The sequence below is a fragment of the Pantherophis guttatus genome, chromosome 8 (genome assembly GCF_059756535.1).
Source record: "Pantherophis guttatus breed Tessera chromosome 8, ASM5975653v1, whole genome shotgun sequence".
Lineage (NCBI taxonomy): Eukaryota > Metazoa > Chordata > Lepidosauria > Squamata > Colubridae > Pantherophis > Pantherophis guttatus.
In genome coordinates, this window is record NC_142070.1 from 83,426,883 (window position 1) to 83,446,947 (window position 20,065).

The following is a 20,065-nucleotide window of genomic DNA, read 5'->3' on the forward strand; positions in this document are numbered from 1 at the left end:
CTTGTCAAGTTCTCTTGAATGGCTCAGACATATTTGAACTTTTCTTTCTCACCCACCTTGAAGATTAGGCCAAGGCCCAACTCTTCATCCTTCAGAACATCTCGTGAAGACCACAACCACCCTTCATGGACACAAGAGGCTGAAAAGGATGTTGAACAGATCTTGATGAGACCACTCTTTGGGGGTGCTAGTAAAATCCTCAGATTGTAACTGGGTGCCCCACTGAACATTATTACTTTACTCTTTCATATGGAGATCCATCAGTTGCTGCCTCAGGTAACATATTCATACTCTAAATGCCGTTTCCCAAACAAACTTGGAACTGTGTTAAAATTGGAGCATGAGAAAATGTTAAGTATGTATATGTATTATTTTATCATATTTATTTTCGGTTAAATGCTTTCATTTGAGCTTGATCACTGTTTGCTGACTTCAACTGTTCTGTAGTTTCATAGCCAGCTCCTTCCAGGATCATCCCTGATGCCCTTTTCTTGACTTTGTCCTTATTTTGGGGGGAATGGGTGGGAAGGAGGAGGAGATACCGAGTGCTTCAGAAACTCAGGTGCCAGAAAAAGGGGGGCTGCTCTCTGTCCCTCGCAAGCCCTCCAGCCAGTGTCCAGAGGAGAGGCTCACAGGACTTTTCTCCTGGGAGGCTGGTCTGGAGAGAGGTTGATTCTGCAAATATTTAGCTCCGTGGCAAAGGCTCTGGCTTTCTGATAGAAGAAGAGAGACATCTCTCGGTCGATAAGGAAATTGTGGTAAATTATGGCAAGTCTGGTGTAAATCTTCAGTTGCGCTTTCTTGTTCCCCAAATCCATGGCGGCAGCCAGTGCCAGATTGTAGTATCCTGCAGCATCAAAAGGATCCTGAAACATTAAGCGATAGAGGGTCTGTGATTACTTTTTTTTAAAAAAAAAATTGAAACAGGCCGGTCGGTAAGTCAAAGTCTAGGAAAACAACAAGGGAGTCAGGGAATTGCACAGCAGCTGTCAAGGTCAGAGACGCCAACACGAACTTGTAGTTTTATATAAATATATTTTACATCTCTCTCCCTCTCTCTCTCTCTCTCTCTCTCTCTCCCCCCATATATACACACACACACACACACACACACACACAACAAGGTAGTCAGGCAAAGAGGAGCATCGTGAGGTAAATCCCAGAGCGCACAGGGCACTCAGAAGAAAAAAGGCGGGAAAAAAGGGAAACCCCCCCTCCACACCCACAGCAACCAATCACGGTGCAGATAGCAATAACTCTGTTCTGCCTCACTCTTTGCTGTTCCCACTAGCGGCTCTGCTCACCCAACTCTAAAACCCAAAAAAGCAAGTCATGGCAGAAAAGACTTTCTGTTTCTTTAGGAACGTCCTTGCCTAGGTTGACACCTGCAAAAGTAACGCAGCAACGACCACAACCTCAACATTGCAATTTTTTGCTTGAACAAAAAGACATCCTTCTCCCCCCCACACACACACAAACTCACCCATCTGCCACTGAGATTTGGCAATGGTGGCAAAGCTCATTCTGGGCCATGAAAAGCCAGAGTGCCTTTTGTGGTCCCCCTGCCTCCCTCGCTCCCTCTGCCGGGAAGGGGGCAAGCGATGGTTGGGCGGTTTCTGTGCCGCCACCACCGCCTCCAGCGGCTTCATTCCAGGCTCTGACCCTCCCCGCAGTTCCCCCGGCCCTGCCCCTCGTCTGCCTGCCATGGCGTCACTCCAGCCCTCCCAGCCCTATCCCCCACTTTCTTCCTTTCCTCCCGTGGTTTCTTCACGAGTCTCATCTCCCCAATTCACTTCTGTTTGGGGTGTCCCGAGAGTGATGACAAACGGCTTCTCTCCTGGCTTCCCAAGCAGGTGGAAGGGAGAGGAGAAGCTTCCTGAGTTTGCAAAGAATGCAGGAAGGTGCTGGGCCTGGAGGGTTGTTTAGATGTGCAAGAACAAGCATCAGCTTAATGAGGACGGCACATTCCCTTGTCTAAAATTAGGAGCCTTTTCTTTCTACAAAAACATTTTGCAATCTTTGAGTGCAAGAGGCTGTGGCCCAAAGGCTGCACCTTGGTTGCCTCCCTTTTTTTTTTTTTTTTGCACAAATTCTTCAAAAAGGGGACAATGCACAGGGGAAGGCAGAGGCAGCAGTCACTGGGGGAAATATCATCAGAAAAACCACCACAGTCCAAGTCCTCTAAATCAGCAAGGCTTCCTCATCAAATTAAGGAGGAAAGAGGGACACAGAGAAACTGCCATTAAGAAGTTATGGATCTTGGGAGGTGTAGACTGGCCTCCGGTGAGCTTCTTCTTGTGCATCTCTGCCTTTCTGGTAAGATAATCCAATTTATTTGGGGGGAAACATGACAAAAACTACACTTAGCATAGATTATTCTCCTCCTGTTCTGGTCTGTTCTCCTGGGTCTCCCTTACTAAGTAAAGATTCCAAAACCAGGTGAAGCAATTTCCCGTCTTCAGGTGCTCATTCCTGTCTTACCTTCAGGTCGTAGAAGGTGATGTCTCCCAGGAGAAGGTACACTTTGACATAATAGAGGGCTTCCTCGTCAAACTCCAGTGGGGAGGGGCAGAGGGAAACGGCTTTGAGGAAGAAGTGCTCGGCCAGTTCACACTGCCCCAAGTGATGGTGGATGACCGCCAGGCGGTGGTAGGCCACTCGCTCACTCAGCTGGTCTCCTAGCAAAGAAGCAAAGAGAAAACCGGCCATGAAAGAGAGAAAGATGGCAGGCAGCAGACCAGGGATGGTGGTCCTGATTCACCAGGTTTGGTAGTGAACAGCAGACCTAAAAATATGCCATCAAGAGAACCACGATGTCTCTTTAACGTAGGATGTGGCTCTGTGCTTGTGCTGAGATACCTGCTTTGATGGCTGCAATAAAATTCATCAAAGTTCTTGAGAAGGGTTCTTGGCCACTGTGTTTGCTTCTACAGGGTATGACAGGAAGCATAATTTCCCAGAATAGTTTGGATTCTGACTCGCCTGCTTGGCAGAATTCTAGCTGCCAAACAGTCTTGGAAGCCTCCAAAACTGACGCTTGAGATGTTGCATCAAGAGTTGTCCAACCTGGGCTGGGCTGTTGGGAGTAGGGGCTGCAGGAAGAACAGTCTCGAATGAATACCAAATGGAAATGCCGTCAACAACTCTGACGAAGCCTAAAATCCTCACGTTTTAATTTTCTAACCTATTCATGAAGAATGACGAATCTGTGGAAGGCTTTGACAGGCAGAGATTTAACTTCTGTTTTAGAAACTACAATTGGAATCCAAAGATTTCTTGTGTTAATTTCACTCCCCCACCCCCGCCACTTTATAAATAGGCTTCAGAAGGTCATTCAGCTGTTGGAGGCTATAGATTTATGGAACTGGGATGCTCTGATGACTGAATAATTGTGACAATTAGACAACTTCAGCCCGTTCTTCTGAATTGGCCTGAACTACCGTGGCCTGGCTGCCAGGGAGGACAGCAGAAGGAGCAATGGGACACAGCTGCCACAGTCACTGGGTTGCTACCAGGATCAGTTCCCAGTGTGGCCATTGACTCAAAGAGCCTTGGTAGTACAGTGGTCTAAGGCACCCTGTTATTAAGCTGGTTATTAAGACCAGCTGCCTGCAATTACTGCAGGTTCGAATCCCACCAGGCTCAAGGTTGACTCAGCCTTCCATCCTTTCAAAGGTAGGTGAAATGAGGACCCGGATTGTGGGGGCAATAAGCTGACTTTGTATAAAATATACAAAAGAATGAAGGCTATTGCTGAGCACATTGTAAGCCGCCCTGAGTCTCTGGAGAAGGGCGGCATATAAATCAAATTAAAAAAAAAAAAAAAAGGCCTCATGTGGCTCAACTGCCAGGAGCTTCCAGGCTGTCCCTCCCAGCAAGACCCAGTGCCCTCTGGCCCTTCTCTCAGGGAGGGAACGCCAAGGGCCCCCACCCCCTCTGAAGTGGAGGGGAGGATGCTAGCCCTAATGCTAGCCCTGCAGTCTGGAGCTCCCTGAGCCCTTGCATTGGGTCATTTGGCAACATTTGGGGGTGAAGAGTGGCAGAGTTGCCTTAGCCACTCGGTTGGGAATAACTTGCTGTTATTCTAAGCCACCTGGAGTCCTATGGAGCAGGCAGCATACAAATGTTTGCATACATCAACAAAATAATCCCAAAAAGTGGTTGCACCCCAGTGTAGCAAGGAGGCTGACTCATCCTTTTTGAGTCTTCCACTTTTTGAGTCTTCCTCAAAGAGATTTCCTCTAGTGGAGCTTTTTCCAAGATTTGATGGCAGGGACTCTCCATAACAAGGCATGAAATTTCCTGCCTTTGCAAGGAGCTCCCAACCTTGTTCTGCCCTTCTCCAATTTCTCCTGCCAGACCCTCATTGCCCACAGGCTGAAGACTTTGCTCCCAGCTTCTCCTACTGCAATTGGGGCGAGGGTGTCTGCAGCAGGGGAAGCTTTGATGGAACCCCAGTGGCCATGAAATGGGCCTTTTTGACCACATACTGCAGACCTCCTGGACAAGGCTGTCAGTCCCTGGATTCAGCCCTCCTTTTCCCACCCTTCTGTGCACCTAGGAAGCATTTGTGGGGACTGCAGTGACACAACTAGGCCAATGATATGCCTCTTTCTCTGCAACTCTGAATCATCCCCAAGGCCCTGAATGTTGAATCAGGGCAACCAGACTAAGTTTTTTTATTGGCTGGAGACGTTTCACGGCTCATCTAAGCAGCTTCATCAGTCAGAGCGAGTCAGGTAGGCAGAGAGTCATTGGGAGTCAGGATTCAACCTTCAGACACCTTTATCTGTATGACTTAATGGACATATTGCAATGCATTTTGGGGAGGAAACCCCTTAGAGGTTGGTGTGGCAGGAGTTGGTACATTCCAACGAGACTCTGCCTACTGACTTGCTCTGACTGATGAAGCTGCTTGGATGAGCAATAAAATATCTGAAGCTAACAAAAAAAACAGTCTGGTTGCCATGGGTCACCCTTCAGACACCTTTGCCCAGATGACCGAGAGTCTTCATTGACATCCCCAAGTGATTTTCGGAAATGCACTAGACAAGTTTACCTAAATCGACACTGAGCATTAATGACGTCTGGGCGTATCCGAGACATTCTTCATACTTCTGTAAGGTCAAGAACAACCCAACCAACTTGTTGAAGAGGCGAAGTTCAGCGCTGCCGTTTTTGGCCTTCGTGGCAAGTGGCAGAGCCTTGTCCTAAAACAAGAGCAGGACACAAAGGGCCGTCTTGCAGAGTGTAACATCACAAAGGCGTCACCCAGCCTTATCTGCCCGACGTCTCAAGGACGACCCGGGCGAAGGGTGGGAAGAGGATACCCACCCTGTAGAAGGGCGCTGCTTTTTCCTTTTCCCAGTCTCCGTTGAAAAATATGTCTCCCGAGGCTTCGAGCATTTCCATTTCTAAATTGGGGTCCTGAGAACTCAGAGCAACGTTGTGAGCAACCTAGGAGGAAAGGAGGGTTCTACCAGACGGAGCAACACAAAAGGGAACCGTTCAAACAGAAGCACTACGCAACCAAAAGCTGCCTGTAATCCACTTTCTTCTTTTTCCAGTGTTCCATAAATAGACCTTAGAGAATTAGGACTGCCGCTAGCCGCCTCTTCTGATGTCACATTTTACATTTGAATAAGAACCGGGTCATTTCCTCTTTGCTGGAAATGTAGAGGATCTTCTTGAATCACCCCAAATCACAGCCACAAAACTTTCCATCCTTTCAGCCAAGGCTTGGTGACATCTTGAAGATGCTAAAGGCACCACAGAGAAGGTGGGCTAGGCAAGAGCATCTGGAAGAGTCCGTGTGGGAGGTGATTCAGCATGGGTTTGTGGGACCTGATCTACAATGAGATTCCCACCTCTAACTGGCTGTCTGGAGAAAAGCAAACTTACATGCAATTTTTCAACTGAAAGGGATAGAATTTAAAGGAGCAATCGACACTTCTGATGAGAGCAACACCATTACAAATTGTGAAAGGGAGATACAGCTAGAAAGTGTATATTTCTATTCATTAGAAAAGAATTTACTAAGTTTACTTTTCTCAAATATTGAGATATATGGAAATAATTAGTTGTAAGTATATTTGCTCTTCCTGAGAAAAGTAAATTTAGTAAATTTCAGAGGGCATCAAGATATGGCTGAAAGACCCATCTCCTATTTGCTAGACAGGTCATTTTAAAAACAACCAAATTAACATCTTTTCTTTTCTTTTCTTTCTTTCTTTCTTTCTTTCTTTCTTTCTTTTCTTTTCTTTTTTTTTGAGTTAAAACAATTGAGGAAAAGGTCAATTTCAGTGGCCTCCCTAGATCATTCCGCTCACCTGGATATAAACGTCAACTAATTCATTCTCCCGCAGTGCGTAATAGATCCTTCCTGCCTGGAGCCAGGCCTGAGCTTCCTTATTTTTGGCTTGAAGATCAATGAATATCCCAAGGCTCCTCTTGAGGTAGTCCAGAGCAGACCGGCATGCCCTGAAGGAGAAGGAGAAACACTATCTGGCTGACCTTGTATTATTCTCAAAACCTCTGAGGACCCACCAACAGATTATTTTGATCCACTCATGTGGATCCTTTAATTCAACCTTCTGCCATGTGCAGGAAACCCATGACACCAAAATCATGGTTGAGAAGCTTCCCAATCAGTTCAGAACTGAAGACCCTTCTTAGGTGAGAAGGGAAACATTGCCAAAGGAAACGGTCCAGTTGCCTTTTGGAGAAAGCACCCTTGGGAGTGACAGGGGAGAATTGTACATTTAGAACTGCACGATCCTGTGGATGTAGCTTTACAATAAAGCCGAATTAGCTCATCCAGACGTGTTTTCTGTCTGGTCTGCCTGAAAGGCATACATCAATCTTGCAAGTCTGAAAGTACAAATCTCCCACTATCACCATTACAGCCTGCTGACTTATGGAGGCTCCACTCTGAGCCAATTGCTCTATCTGCTGTGGGATATTCTCCCTCTTATCTGAGATTTTATTCAGATACACCATTGATATCTATTTATCAGCTGCGGAAACCATTCTGATTAGAATCTTTTTGGAGACTGTGATCAAACTAGCAACATTTGGACAGAAATATTACGAGATCTATAGTCACATCATCAACACCAGCTCTAGAGATCCTCATGCAGAACTGCAGCCAACCAATCTCTCCCAGCTGGTGGGGTTTTTTTCTAGCATGGTTCCTGCACCACACAGGGATAAAAATGGAGCACCCGGAGCTCTCAGTATGAGAGAATTTAGGAAAGTTCCACCAGCTGAAATTCTGCTCGTCGTGAAGCTCATAGAGTCAGAAAGGAGGGGGCAGGACGAGATCCTCCAGGGCTTTCCCTGCAGTATCAGAATCCGGCTCTTCTCAGCACCTCTCAGAAGCCTCTTTCTGTGGGTCACTTAACTTGAAAGACCGAAATGCCTGACCCTCCCCCCTCCCCCTTAGAGAGAATGCGAGCATCCCTCCGCAGCAACCGTGGGGAAGGGCTGAAGAACGCTGCTTGTCCAGCAGAGCTCAGGCCAGGCCAGGGTAAACTGGCTGACGATGATGGAAACTTTGATCCCAGACATCAGAAGAGGGCCTGTTCTTGGGATAAAGTAACCTTTTGTCGAAGGGAAGAGAGCCTCTTCTCCCTGCAGAAGGGCACTTTTGTGTCCAGCTCACTACCAAAGCGGCTGAGTGACAAAACCTCTTCATTGGAAGCTCGTGCGTTACAGTTCCTACCTTTCTGTTCCCAGAGACAGGTAGAGATGGCTGATGGTCTCTAGCACCTGCCCTTCCATGACCTTGTCGGACATCTTCCTAACCAGGGTGAGCTGATATTCGTTGTAGAGGACACACTGCGCTGGATCTGGGACAACCGTGCTGTGGAAATGACACAGGTGCTGGACAGCCTGGAGTTGCCCTAGAAAGGAGGAGCGGTTGGCCCATTAATGCCACAAAGTCTTCCAACAGCATGACGCCCTCGGCCCCCACAGCTTTTCACCAGCCTGAAGAGAAGCCCTTTACTTGTGGCCGTCACTTTCCATGCAGTGAACTGCCTGAATCACATCAACAGTAATAAGCCACAAATGCTCTTTATTAGAGCATCACCAAAGAGCATTTGGGCTTCTAGGGATTTCCTGCCTGTTCTAGGCAGCTCGTGAAAGGTCACCATTTCTTAAAAGCAAATTTGAATTTTGAACATAAGAAGGAAGAAGGCATATAAAACTCAGTCTTACTCTACCCAGAGCCCTACTCAAACCATAATCTGAAGAATTTGGGTATTGAATAGGGAGGAGGAGGAGGAGGAGGAGGAGGAGGAGGAGGAGGAGGAGGAGGAGGAGGAGGAGGAGGAGGAGGAGGCAGAAGCTTCCACCGTCTCTTCCTGCGTCTTCTGTCCCTTGATGGTTCCAGGTCATAGCAGAGGGAGAAGCAAAGGCAGCAGACTTGCTTTGAAATGCGTGTCTGAGTGGAGTAAAGAAACCTGAGCAACGCCCTCAAACCATAAGATACCCAGCTTAGCTCCTCTGGGCCCTTCGCCTTGATAGCTGGGAAAAAGCTGCACGGCATCATTTATCCTAATTGTGAACCTGGGAAATGAATTTACCTTCCACATCCTCGCATTCCATCGCCACCAGAAAGGCCCACTCATAGCAATTCCTCCCCTTCTCCTTCTGAGCCCCACGGGTGTAGTGGTGCCCCAGCCGGAGGAGGATGGCCACGAAGTTCCCCCCACATTCTCCACTGGAGAGTTCGGAGAAGAGCTGGATGGCTTTGATCAAGAAATGCTCCCCCAGGCTTTGGGCAGACGAGTGCAGGCACAAGATGCCCAGGTTGGCCAAAGCCACTGCCTCGTTAGCCACGCTGCCCGTCTCTCTGGAAATGCTCAGAGCTTTGAAGTAGCTTTCCACAGCTCGCCTGGGCTGATTCCTCTGTCTCAGACTGATGGCCGCCATGTTATGGATGACACCCAACTGCTGGCGGGTGCTCCAGGGGGACTCTGCGGCTGCGTTTAAAATGCACAGAGCCCTGTCAGTCTGCTGATGGAGGATGTAGAGCCAGCTGAGGAAAATGAAGTGGCTAATGGTGTCTTCCACCGCTCGCCCACTCGTGTTCAGCTCTAGAACCTCCTCCATGTAGCCGATGGCTTCTTCGTACTGCTTGTAACGGCTGTGCAGCTGAGAAAGTTCGTAGTAAATGACGCTGCACAGCTTCTGGCTGCCCCTGCTCCCTTCCAGCGCGTGAAGCAGTTCTCTGAGGTAAAAGGCCACGAGGGAGGGGTGTGTTTGTCCACCAGGTGTGGGACTGTGGACTTTAGAGGCATTCCTTAACACCAAATCGATGGTCCTGAACTGCTCCAGCAGAGAACAGGAGCTGCGGGAAAACACCACCTTGGCGCAGCTGAGCGCAAGGCGGGGCAGGCACTTCTGGCTGTAGAGTTGGCCAAGCTTCAAGTAGCAGTCCACGGACCCTCTGCCGCTGGGCAACCCCTGGCCCGTATTCAGCAGCAGCTGCAGCCTTTCCAGGAAGGGGGCCGGTTCCTGCCCCTGCTTGAAATTCAGGCAATGCTTTGCCAGCAGGAAGCAGGCCCTGGCCTCGGCGTTTCTGCTCTGGCTGAGCACGGCTCTTTTCAAGGCGTATTTCAAGATCTCCAGGGCCATCTCTGCACCATCCGTGTCGCTGGCCAGGCCCATCAGCAAGGAGGCAGCTTTGTCAAGGAAAGAAGCGCTTTTCTCCACGTTCTTCTGTTTCAGGTAAATGCCTGTTAGATGGGTGTAAAGAGTGGCTACCAAGTGGAGGTCACGAAAATCCCCCCGCAGGGTTGCCAGGGCTTCTTCAAAATACACCCGAGCCTGAGACAGCTTGAACCTTCGGAGACTCATTCTTCCCAGCAGGTAGCACAGCCGCGTCGTGGCCCAGGACAGGTCGGCTTGTCTGGCCACCGCCCGAGCTCGAGCCAAGTAATCCATCAGCTCTTCCTCTGTGGCATCGCCATGGATGGACGTCTTCAGGAAGGACAATGGAGGGTCGTACAGGCCCCCGAAGCCATCTTCATAGCCTTCCTGATTCAAAAACGACAGTAACGAATCAGGAATTTCTGGCCCCAAAGTACCATCCTGGCGCATGGAGAAACATGGCTTCTGCGAAAGGGGGGGCTCCTGCCTGTGGCAAGTGGGCAGCTGCTGCTTATCTTCAGTCGGCTGAAAGTCCTTCATCTTCATTAGTGACCTCACCGCTCTGCATGGAGTTGGACTCTCCTTTCCATTAAAGAAGGAAGGGGGCATTTCTGAAAGACACAGAAAGAGGAAGACTGCAAGTCTCAGGGTTGGTTCCAGGTTGCTTCTCTCCCTGACAAGTTTCCATCTGTTACTTCTTGCCCGGCCTTTGGAGAACAGGCCGACCCCCTCTTCTCTCTGACAGCCCCTCAAATGTTGGAACACTGCTATCACGTCGCCCCAGCCCTTCTTTTCATTAGACTAGATATAAAAGATGCCTTCACTAGATACCTGCATTAAATATCTTCACTAGATATAGATATAAAAGGTACCAAGCAGTGGTGAAATCCAAATTTTTTTACTACCGGTTCTGTGGGCGTGGCTTGGTGGGTGTGGTGTGGCTTGGTGGGTGTGGCTTGGTGGACACGGCAGGGGAAGGATACTGCAAAATCTCCATTCCCACCCTACTCTGGGGCCAGCCAGAGGTGGTATTTGCCGGTTCTCAGAACTGCTCAAAATTTCCACTACGGGTTCTCCAGAACCTGTCAGAACCTTCCATCACGCATCATGTCAGCCCAATGTTTCCTCCTCTGCCTCATTTTCCACTTTAAAAAACCTAAAATGTTCCCTCTGTCTTGAATATTTACACCTTTTACCTTCCTCGCGAGGCTTCTGAAGGCCCACATCATTCTGTGCATCTGTAAGAGGAGACAAATGAGAGCATCGTTCAGGCCAAGTTTAGCTTATTGACTGCCTACTTTGGGAGGCCTAATACTGTAGAGAGACTCGAACTCCCATCCTGGGAACTCTGCAACAACCTGGTGACTTCACCCAAGGATGCCAAATTTGGGCCTGGACACACACAGATTTATTGGGTTGGTGATGACAAATTTCCAAGTATGGTTTCAACTGGAGATCAGAACCTTACGACACCAAGTATCAGGTAGACTTATGCTTTTGTTTTGTTTTGTTTCCTCCCTCCCTCCCTCCCTCCGTCCCCCTCCCCCATCTTCCTAAATTGAGGCTCAGCTTCCTTTCAGATAAACGGTAGTACCCAGCTCTACATACTAGAAGTAATTGCAGTGTCAGTAAATGCAGGCCTTCCCATTTTTCTTAGGCGCAGAAAACTTGAGAAATGACCTACCAGTACTAAATCCTTTGAAATTGAAGAAATTCATATTCCAACTAAATTCATTCTCATTTGAGCTTCGCCCTGCTGAAGCATTCAAATGATTGAATCTTTAAATTCATGCTCATTCAGTTCCTTGACTTTGGAGGCTAATGAAATGTAAATAATATATAACGTGGCAGTTCATACGACCACTTGTGTCTTTCTTTTTTTCAAGCTGCGAAGTCCAAGAGGCGCCCAGCAGCCTTGCGCCTATGTCCTGCACAGGGAGGGACCCGCAAAACCTTGGAACTGCTCACCAATTTGATAAACGCTGCAAATGCTCTCCCGGGAACCGTGTGCCAAGAGCCTGATCAGGTTATCCAAGAGGGATTCTTCTTTCATGAAGGAGTCACCATCTTCCCGGAAGAAATCCATGTATGGAAGTCTGAGAAAGGAGGAAATAGGGCAATTTTAGGACTTTTATGGCTTTCCAGGGCAAGTCGTCCTTTCCAAAAAAATGAGGAAGAGAAGGAGCAAGAGGGCAGTCTGAAAAGTAGGGGGGGAAGGAGATGAGAAGATAAAAGTGTCATTATTTTTAATTCTGCTAACGGTTGTCTTGTGGGCTCATCCCCCATCTTCCTTGATGCAGGGAAGAGGACCCAGATGATGGCTAGGAGATCTGCTTCCTTATCACCAACACAAGTCAGGAAGGACCTTTTCTGCCTCACTTGACCTGATACCTGGCAAGCGTTCCTTGACTCGAGTGGTACTTACTCTGTGGCCATGGCCAAGAAGCCCTCGGGCTCCACACAGCTGCTCTGCACAAAGCCAACCTGGCCCGAAGAGAGATGCCTTCCCACAAACCAAGGCATGCATTTCATGAAATAGCCAATGATTTCAATTTTATCTCCGTTTTGGAAACTGATCTCGTCCGGCACAGCACTCTCGTGGCTGACGACTGCGATAGATAATCCTGTGGCTGGACGATATGGAAGACATCAAACAACATAGTCAGACATCATAACATGTCAGTGATGTTAATTTTAATGTTGCAAGTTTCACAGAGAGTAACATTAGAAATAAGAGGTCATTCAACCCACCCATCTTAAAAGTGGAGCGTATTTCTTAGCCTATAATATCCCTGGCAATAACCAGAAAAAAAAGAGCAGATAGAAATAATTTATTACAGGAAAAACAGCTAGAGCTGCCACCTGTGATGGCTCCCCCAGCTGATGTTTCTCTTCCAGAGATTTGGGAGGGGGGGTTTCAGCTGTTTTGTACTTCCATCCATAAGACCACTAATCACCAGTATAGCCATTAAACTGGATGGATAGAGACTGGTCTCCAAACTTCCCTTTATGATGGTGGGAGTATACACACAAGGAGCCCAAGAGGAATCTGTGAAGGCATCTAAGTCCTTCCCAGCCTTGGTTTAGGCCTGAAGTCACCCACCGAACCTACCTTACTCATGCTCCTGGAGGCGCTTTGATGGGACCAGGAGAGGGAGGACGGGGCAGTTCTGATGCTATCTTTTGGGATCACCACAAAGGATGTGAGAGGACACAACTGTGCAGTAGATCTTGAAGGGGGTGGTTCTTTTTAGTGGCAAGGCAGAAGAGAGGGGCCACTGAGGGTCTGCAGGTCTTAAGGCTCCCCCTGAGCCTGTTTAATATCTACCTGGATCCAGGGAAGGGGTCTCATCCAGTGACCCTCAGGATGGGGATGAGGATACTCATTTCTCAGCCAATCCTGAGAGTGTCTCTCCAACACCTTCTTTAATAGGGGCAGATTCGTCCATTTCTGGAAACCTCTCTCTCCAACAAGGAGCTTCGAACGTCTTTCATTTACGATCCTGAAGATCTGCAACCAGGGTCTAGTGAGCTTTTTTGAGCTCTCCTGCTGGCTAACGTCTTCCCAGAAACCATCTCTCTCTCTCTCTCTATCATTCACCCATCCGAGCCAATTTTTTAAACAGAATTTCCCCGCAAACAGATCTGGCAGGAGAGGGGATCAGAGGGTTTGAAGGAGGAAGCTAAGGGAATCCCATCACAGTGCCAGGAAGTTGAGTAAACGGGTGGCATTGACATGTTCTGTTGAAGGTTCTGTTCTCTTCAAGTCACGGACACAGAAGTTAAAAATCCAATTTTAATTATCGCTCCTTACCTGCTTGATCTGTGACTGGAAGTGTAGTTATGCAGGCCAACCCATCAGATGCTGCGTTTGCTTTCAGAAACCATCTACACATTCAAGAAAGTAATATTCAACCAACCATCAATGGCACCACTGCAATGCGCTGAAGATAAGCTCAACCCCCGGAGCTCTCGTTCAGACCGAGGGAAGCCCTGCAAGGGAACTCGGGTACCTACTGATGGAAAGGCACCGGGGGCTCCAAGACATCTGTGGGGTGGCCGTTCCGGACTTGCTCTGGAGCTGCCGATTCCACCTGGCTTGGATTGGCTGCATCAACGTTCTCAGGACAAAACCCAAAATAGGCACCTGAAGGGAGGAAAGTACCACATGAAACAGGGGGTGCCTTCTGCAGTTGTGGATGCAGTTGTCGTTCATCAAAGAGTAACATTGTGCTCGGTGGGAGAATGGAGGAGAGAGACCCCATGATTGAAGTAGCTCTTTTTCCCCAGGTAGAGCAGAAACATATCCTACCCCACAGGATGGGCTGTGAGAATAACCTTGGGAGACAGGAGGAAGAGCTACAGCCAGGACAACCATTAGACATGGGATATCTCAGCTCCTCAAGGCAGTCCAGAAAGGAAACCAAAACCATGAATCCTAGCACTCCCTTTAAAGTTACAGTAACAGGGTCTTACAAGTCTGAAAACGCTTCCCCCTCCCCTTCCTTGCCTTTACTTGCCAAAGAACTAGGGAGGGTCCCTTCTGAGACGTCACTTCCTGCTACCTCTCCACCCGGTAGAGCCAGCTGCTGCTTAGACAGTTTGTTGGGCTTGTATTTGAGGGATCCAGAAGGAGAATCCTCCCCAAGGAAAGGCTTGGGAGCTGACTGGGAATGAATTCTGAGCCTGAATTCCTGCTTACTCAGCCGCCTTGGAGGGCTACCGTGTCTTGGACTACCGCAAGGACATCGTTCATCGACTCCCTGTCGCTCCTTGTTTCTGTGGGAGCCCAACAGCCAGCAGCATTTTTAGTGGCAGGAATGAAAGCTTTTTCCTTTTCCTGTTTGCAGCTCCACTCTGGTGATGGAGAAGGAAAGTGCCAGAAAAAACAGCTCCCCATTAAACTTTTCATGGGGAAAGATTTTGAATACTCAGGCAGGATTTTTCGTCAGTTTTTTTTTAGCCAGAAAGACTGGCCTCAGTTGCAAGATGGAAGTCAAACAAGACTGGAGAGAATCTTGTACAACTAAATCCTTATTCTTTGCAGTGGAATATATGGATGGGGGGGGAGGGGTGAAAGGCAGATCAACAGCCCCCCCCCATCCAGTGGATTCCCTGTACTTTTCACTGATTAGCAGTCCTTCTATATTTTGTGCTAATTACAATTTCTGAAGACATTTTTTGAGTCTCCAAGTTAGCATCACAGAGAGCATGCTCTCATAGTTAAGACAGGGTGTAACTAAGCTGCAGGTAATTGTTGCCAAATCTAATGACGTGTGAATGCAATTCCTCAAATATGCCTCTTCACACAAACACCAGTTCCGAGTCTTGGCACAGAGGAGGAGACAGACAGGCAGGCAGGCAAGCAGGCAGACAGACAGACGGAGAGAGAGAGAGAGAGAGAGAGGCAGGCAGAAGTGTGATCCCAGCCAGAGCCGAGGCATCTCTATCTCCAAATCCAATTCCCTTCCGACCAACAGAACCTCTTATTTTGTCTTTATTTGACGTCATCCTCAGAACATGAATTTGTTTGTCTTTATTTGACGTTTTCCTCAGAACATGAATGAACTGAAGCAGAGCCCAAAGCTTCTGCTCGTATCTCATTCAGTTCAGCAGATGCTAAATACTGTTTTGCAAGTGGAGGTAAAACCCCAGGTACCTTCTTGAATTAAGAGTCCTCTGTAGATCCGATGGAGACAATTTTCATCTAAGAGGACCTCAATTCCAGCAGCTTCTTCTGGTGAAGAGAGCCACAAAGAGTCATCCAGCAACAGAGTCTCCAGGCAGGGATTTAAAAAACCTGTCAAAAGCATTTTTCATATTATCCAACACGGTCTCTTCTTTAAAAATCAGTAGCGTTAATTGGAAGCATATCTTTCCTAGAAGTACCACAGCTTTTGACCAGGAACCCAAAACTCTCTGACCTCCAGAGTATTTCTACCCATAATCCATCCCAGGTTCAAGAAGAAAAGGAGAGGCAGCGCAGTGGGGCAGTACTGGCTTCTGGTGCGAAAAGGATCCTTCGATCTCCAATGCAGATTGGAGAGAGAAACTTCCTTGTTTTGACAATTGTTGCAATTTCTGATTTTGACCATTTCAACCTGAATACAGTAAAACTTCAGTGAGTTCCTGAGGGTCTCAGTCCCTAAACTGAGGCCCTTCCCCACCTCTGAACAGAAACTCCCTTTTCTGGTCCTTCAAGCAGCAAAAACTCCCAAGGATAGAACTGGCAGATTGTGGCTACGGCCGTGTTGCATTCCACCCCACCCGGTTATTTGCCTTGTAGTGGAACAAAACAGATATTATATTCCTGAAGCTGTCCTTGGGTGGGGAAGGAAAAAGCGGGGAAGATGACTTTCATAACCCTAGGAATTCTATCCATCATTTTTTCTTGGCTCAGAAGTTGAGCCACTAGAAAGGAAGAAGAGCAGCAACCAGGGCAGTAGAGCCAAACAAACCTATCTTAAACCATAGTTAGATCTTGGACTCAGGGAGGTGGATCCAGTCTGAATAGTTCTGGATTCCAAAACTCTTCTCACAAAAACCCTTAGTGTGAAATTAACTGAAGCACTATCGTACACAACGTTTAAAACGGGATCTTTAAATTTGTATCTCTTAAACAATGTCTTAATTTTCAGAGCACCAGCAGCCACCAAAATACCAAATCTTCTGATGTGTTGCTTTACCAAGAGAATAGTAAGTTATAAACTTCCAGATTTCCTCCAAGGTCCAAAATGTGATGGCGATGAGATGGCCTTCACTGTGGATGGACAGCAATCTGGCCGACAACTCCTGAGGAAGACAAAGAGGAACAGGGCATTTCTTCTGGGAACAAAACTAGTAAACCTTTGAGTTTAAATACAAGAAAATCATGGTGGCAGCCTGATTCTGCACTACACCTTTGTTCCCTCTTGAAAAATGGCACAAATATGACTGACTAAAAATGGAAAAAGATTTTTGCAGCTAGTTTCTGCCTTTCCTTGGCCCGGTTACATCTGCTCTTCAAAATATTTAAGTTTGGTAATCTTTATTCCATTATGTTACACGTTAAAAATATTATACTTATATTCTGAATGGGTTAAGACGCATATGTAGAAACGGAGACTGACCTCCATATAAAGCGCTCTACAGAATCTTGTGAGACAAAAACCGCCTCTGAATCTCTTTAGGAGAGAAGAGAGAAGAGGGGATCGGGGGATCAAGAAGAAAGGGGGGGCAGTTTCCACAGTTCAGGAGGTCCACGGCCACTGATCTCACAGCCAAAGGTTCTAGGATCCCAAATTTGGGAAGAGCCTTTGGCTCCAGGGGGTTCCCCCAACTCCTTCCCATGATGTGGCTCTTTCCAAGCACACGAAGGGGAACCAGAGGGGACCCCCACCGCCTCCCTGCCTGCAGCTGCCACACATTAGGGCCACAGAGGCACCGCCTATCACAAGGAGGGAAGCCGTGGCAGAGACGTCCCTTCTCCTCTCCACCCCACCCTGGGAATTGGATGGAGTCCATAAGACAAAGGCCGACTTTCACCCCACCTTTACAAGCTTACACTAAAAACCGCCACGGCCCGCTGGCTGTCATTCTCCAGGAGACGGAGTCTTCCCTGCAGATGCTCCTGCAGCTGAGAATCGGGAAGGCCCGTCCTTCGTCTGATCAGGGTTATCTTCAGGAAGAGAGCTGAAAATGCCAGGTTTATGGTTAATGGAAACGTCCCCAGGAACAGCCGTTCGGTTTTCCTTTTACCTTCTCCCTGTTGAGGGCGGAGGTGCTTTCTGGTCTATTGGGGCCAAAACTCCATCTCCACTTCTCTTCTCTGGGGCAGCTGTGGGGCTCAGGTGTGAGCAAGGAAATTTCACTTTGTGTTGCAAAAAGTCAGAAAACAGGCAAATGAAATAACCTCTTCTTTTCCCAAAAGGAGTAATGCAGTGAAATCTCCCCTGCAAACCTGTCCAGCGAAGGAGAGCAGGAGGAGGGTCCCTTGGTGTAGAGGGCCACCAGCAGGGCAATGGCCAGACAAGCGGGCCCTGAGCCCCAGCCAAGAAAGCCCCATCTCGGACAAGCCCCTCCCCAGTTCCCAAGAGGAGAAGGGGAGGGAGGCGAAGCTCTTTCAGACCTGATTCCCTCTGCCTCTGGAGCTGTTCCAATCAACCTCCATCCATGGCACTGCTTCCCTCATCTGATGGTCCTTGCATGGCTGAGGCTTGGTCCGTGCTGCCCAGCAGAGCCCCAGGTTGCCAGCAAGAGGAATAAAGACCTTCCCGCAAGCTCTGAATACCCCCCTCCCCCCCACTCCAGAGGGCTGCTTGACCCCCTTCTCCCAGCACCAAAACTGCAGGTTAGAGCTTCACTTTTCCATCCTTGGAGGAACTTAATCTCCGCTGCAGAATTTATTCCCTTCTGAATATTTAATTAAATATTCTCCTTTTGTCATAAATTGTATTTGTAGCTTTGAGTGCTTCCAGGGTAGAAAGACAGGGAATCAGCCCAAAAATAAAAGACAAAGCTTAGTAAACATTTAAATACCATTCCCGTTACATAGGGTTGTGAGATTGTGAGTGGCTGAATCACAAAAGCATTGGCATCTCAAACTAGTAAACAGTTACTCAGTGTCAGAAAATGGGATCACAAGCTTTCACTCTGGCCACCCAGAGATTATGTTGGGAGGAGGGGGGTGGAGGGAGCAACCCCAAAGTTTAGCACGATCTCCAGAGATGAAACCAGGGGTGAAATCCAGCAGGTTCTGACAGGTTCTGGAGAACCGGTAGTGGAAATTTTGAGTAGTTGAGTAGTTTGGAGAACCAGCAAATACCACCTCTGGCTGGCCCCAGAGTGGGGTGGGAATGGAGATTTTGCAATAGCCTTCCCCTGCCACGCCTACCAAGCCACGCCCACAGAACCAATAGGGAAAAATTTTGAATTTCACTCCTGGAAGAAACCCATTCAAAAGTCAAAGGAAAGCTGGAAAGATGCCATGTGTGTGTGTGTGTGTGTGTGTGTTACCTTTTTGCGGCTGCTGTAGTGTAGCCCCCTCCTTCCCTGCAGGAGTTGGCAGGACATTTGAGTGGGCTGGTGGACACATCTGGCTGGGGTCCCACTGTCCCAGGAGCTCAGGAGGTTCTTCTTCTGCCCAGCTCGGGGTCTGCCCTGCTCCAGGGTCAAGGGGAGAGCTGAGGGGAGGCTTTTCCTGGGGGGCAACGTCAGACGCGGTGGCTTCTGGGCTCCTGTCGGCTTCTGCTGCTGCTTCCCTCGAGGGCTCCATGTTTTCTAGACGGGCAGCAGAAACATCCGGTCGCACAAGGCCTACATGGCAACAAACCGTCTTTGGTTAAAAGGTCCCCTTTGCTAGGAGCCCCACACTGGGTGGACTTTGGCATTTGCTTCTCAGCCCCATTTCGCCCCCAGCTGCCTAACAAGACTGTCAGGCTACAGGATTACAAGGAGTTCGCGGGGGATGGGATGTTTCTGGAGCACCTGGAATTCATCCATTGAATAGGTAAGGGAGTTCCCCTTCTTCATTCCCGTTTAGCAGTTCTGCACAACCCCCATGGCCAGATCTCCGTTTCTGATGGATCTGATGAAGGAGCAAACCTGGACACCAGCTCTACCGAAAGAGAGACCCTGGATCCTGAGGAATGTGTCTGCCGAGGCTGCCTCTTGATTTCTTTTCTAAGAAGATGGGAGACCTGCCTGGGATCAGAAGACTTTCCCAGAGCAGCAGAACCTCTGCAGCTACGAGGATGAAGTTGGAAAGAAAAGGACCAGCATGGACCAAGGTTCCTGCCTGCCCGTTGGTTGCCATGGGAGGAATGCTTGCTTGGGGTGGTTGCCGGACGGAGACGGGCAGTTCTGTGCTTCCCTGCGCCTAACCCAGCTGCTGCCCCTCAGCCCTCTTCCTTCTGGGCCTTGCAAAGGACATCTCAAGGGCCAGCTGGGAGAAAAGGGCAGGGAAGGTTGCAGAGCACAAGGCCCCTCCCCTCCTTACAAAAAGGCCCCACCCACCTTTTCTCAGCCACTCAAACTCGGATGATGCCTTTGGGGAAGGGCAGGTGCCGCTGCAGTGCCCCTCTCCCCCAATGGCCCTGGGCGGCCCCTGGGGTCCAAGAGCGGGGGAGGCAGCTGCGCCTACTGCCTTTCTGCGAAGGGCTGTTCCTCCCTCCTTGCTCAGGATCGCCCCTAAAGTCTTCCTCATAGTGCAAGGCGTGAAATAAAACCAGAAACACCCAAAGAGCCAACTTAGCAGGCACCTACCTCCCTCTTGTCTTCCTCTCTCCAATTTTCACTCTGCCACTCCAAAAGTGCTGATCTTTCCCTTCCTGTCCCCCGCCGGATTCTCACACACACACACACACTTTCTTTTCCTGTTGGCTGTGGGCTAATCGGCCCTTTTTGCAAACACAGCATGTTGACCTTTAAC

General features: G+C 48.7%; 1 protein-coding gene across 4 annotated transcripts; it reads right to left on the reverse strand.

The window, feature by feature from the left end:
• Window positions 1-366: 366 nt before the first annotated feature.
• On the reverse strand, window positions 367-19,986 carry SH3TC1 (SH3 domain and tetratricopeptide repeats 1). Of its 4 annotated transcripts, none has more exons than XM_034435987.3 (17): window positions 19,900-19,986; window positions 18,652-18,951; window positions 17,201-17,328; window positions 16,344-16,449; window positions 15,317-15,457; window positions 13,675-13,804; window positions 13,472-13,545; window positions 12,083-12,287; window positions 11,626-11,753; window positions 10,854-10,895; window positions 8,589-10,268; window positions 7,724-7,904; window positions 6,330-6,480; window positions 5,335-5,457; window positions 5,060-5,210; window positions 2,482-2,678; window positions 367-866 (listed from the first exon to the last, which is right to left on the reverse strand). In XM_034435987.3, exons 2-17 carry the CDS (start codon window positions 18,908-18,910, stop codon window positions 630-632), a joined length of 3,933 nt encoding a protein of 1,310 aa, XP_034291878.2. In that variant the 5' UTR covers window positions 18,911-18,951; window positions 19,900-19,986; the 3' UTR covers window positions 367-629. The 4 variants fall into 4 exon arrangements, with proteins under 4 accessions (XP_034291878.2, XP_034291879.2, XP_034291877.2 ...); XM_034435988.3 differs by lacking the exon at window positions 19,900-19,986 and adding an exon at window positions 19,123-19,570 and having other exon boundaries at window positions 18,652-18,915; XM_034435986.3 differs by lacking the exon at window positions 19,900-19,986 and adding an exon at window positions 19,123-19,318.
• Between the last annotated feature and the right edge of the window lie 79 nt (window positions 19,987-20,065).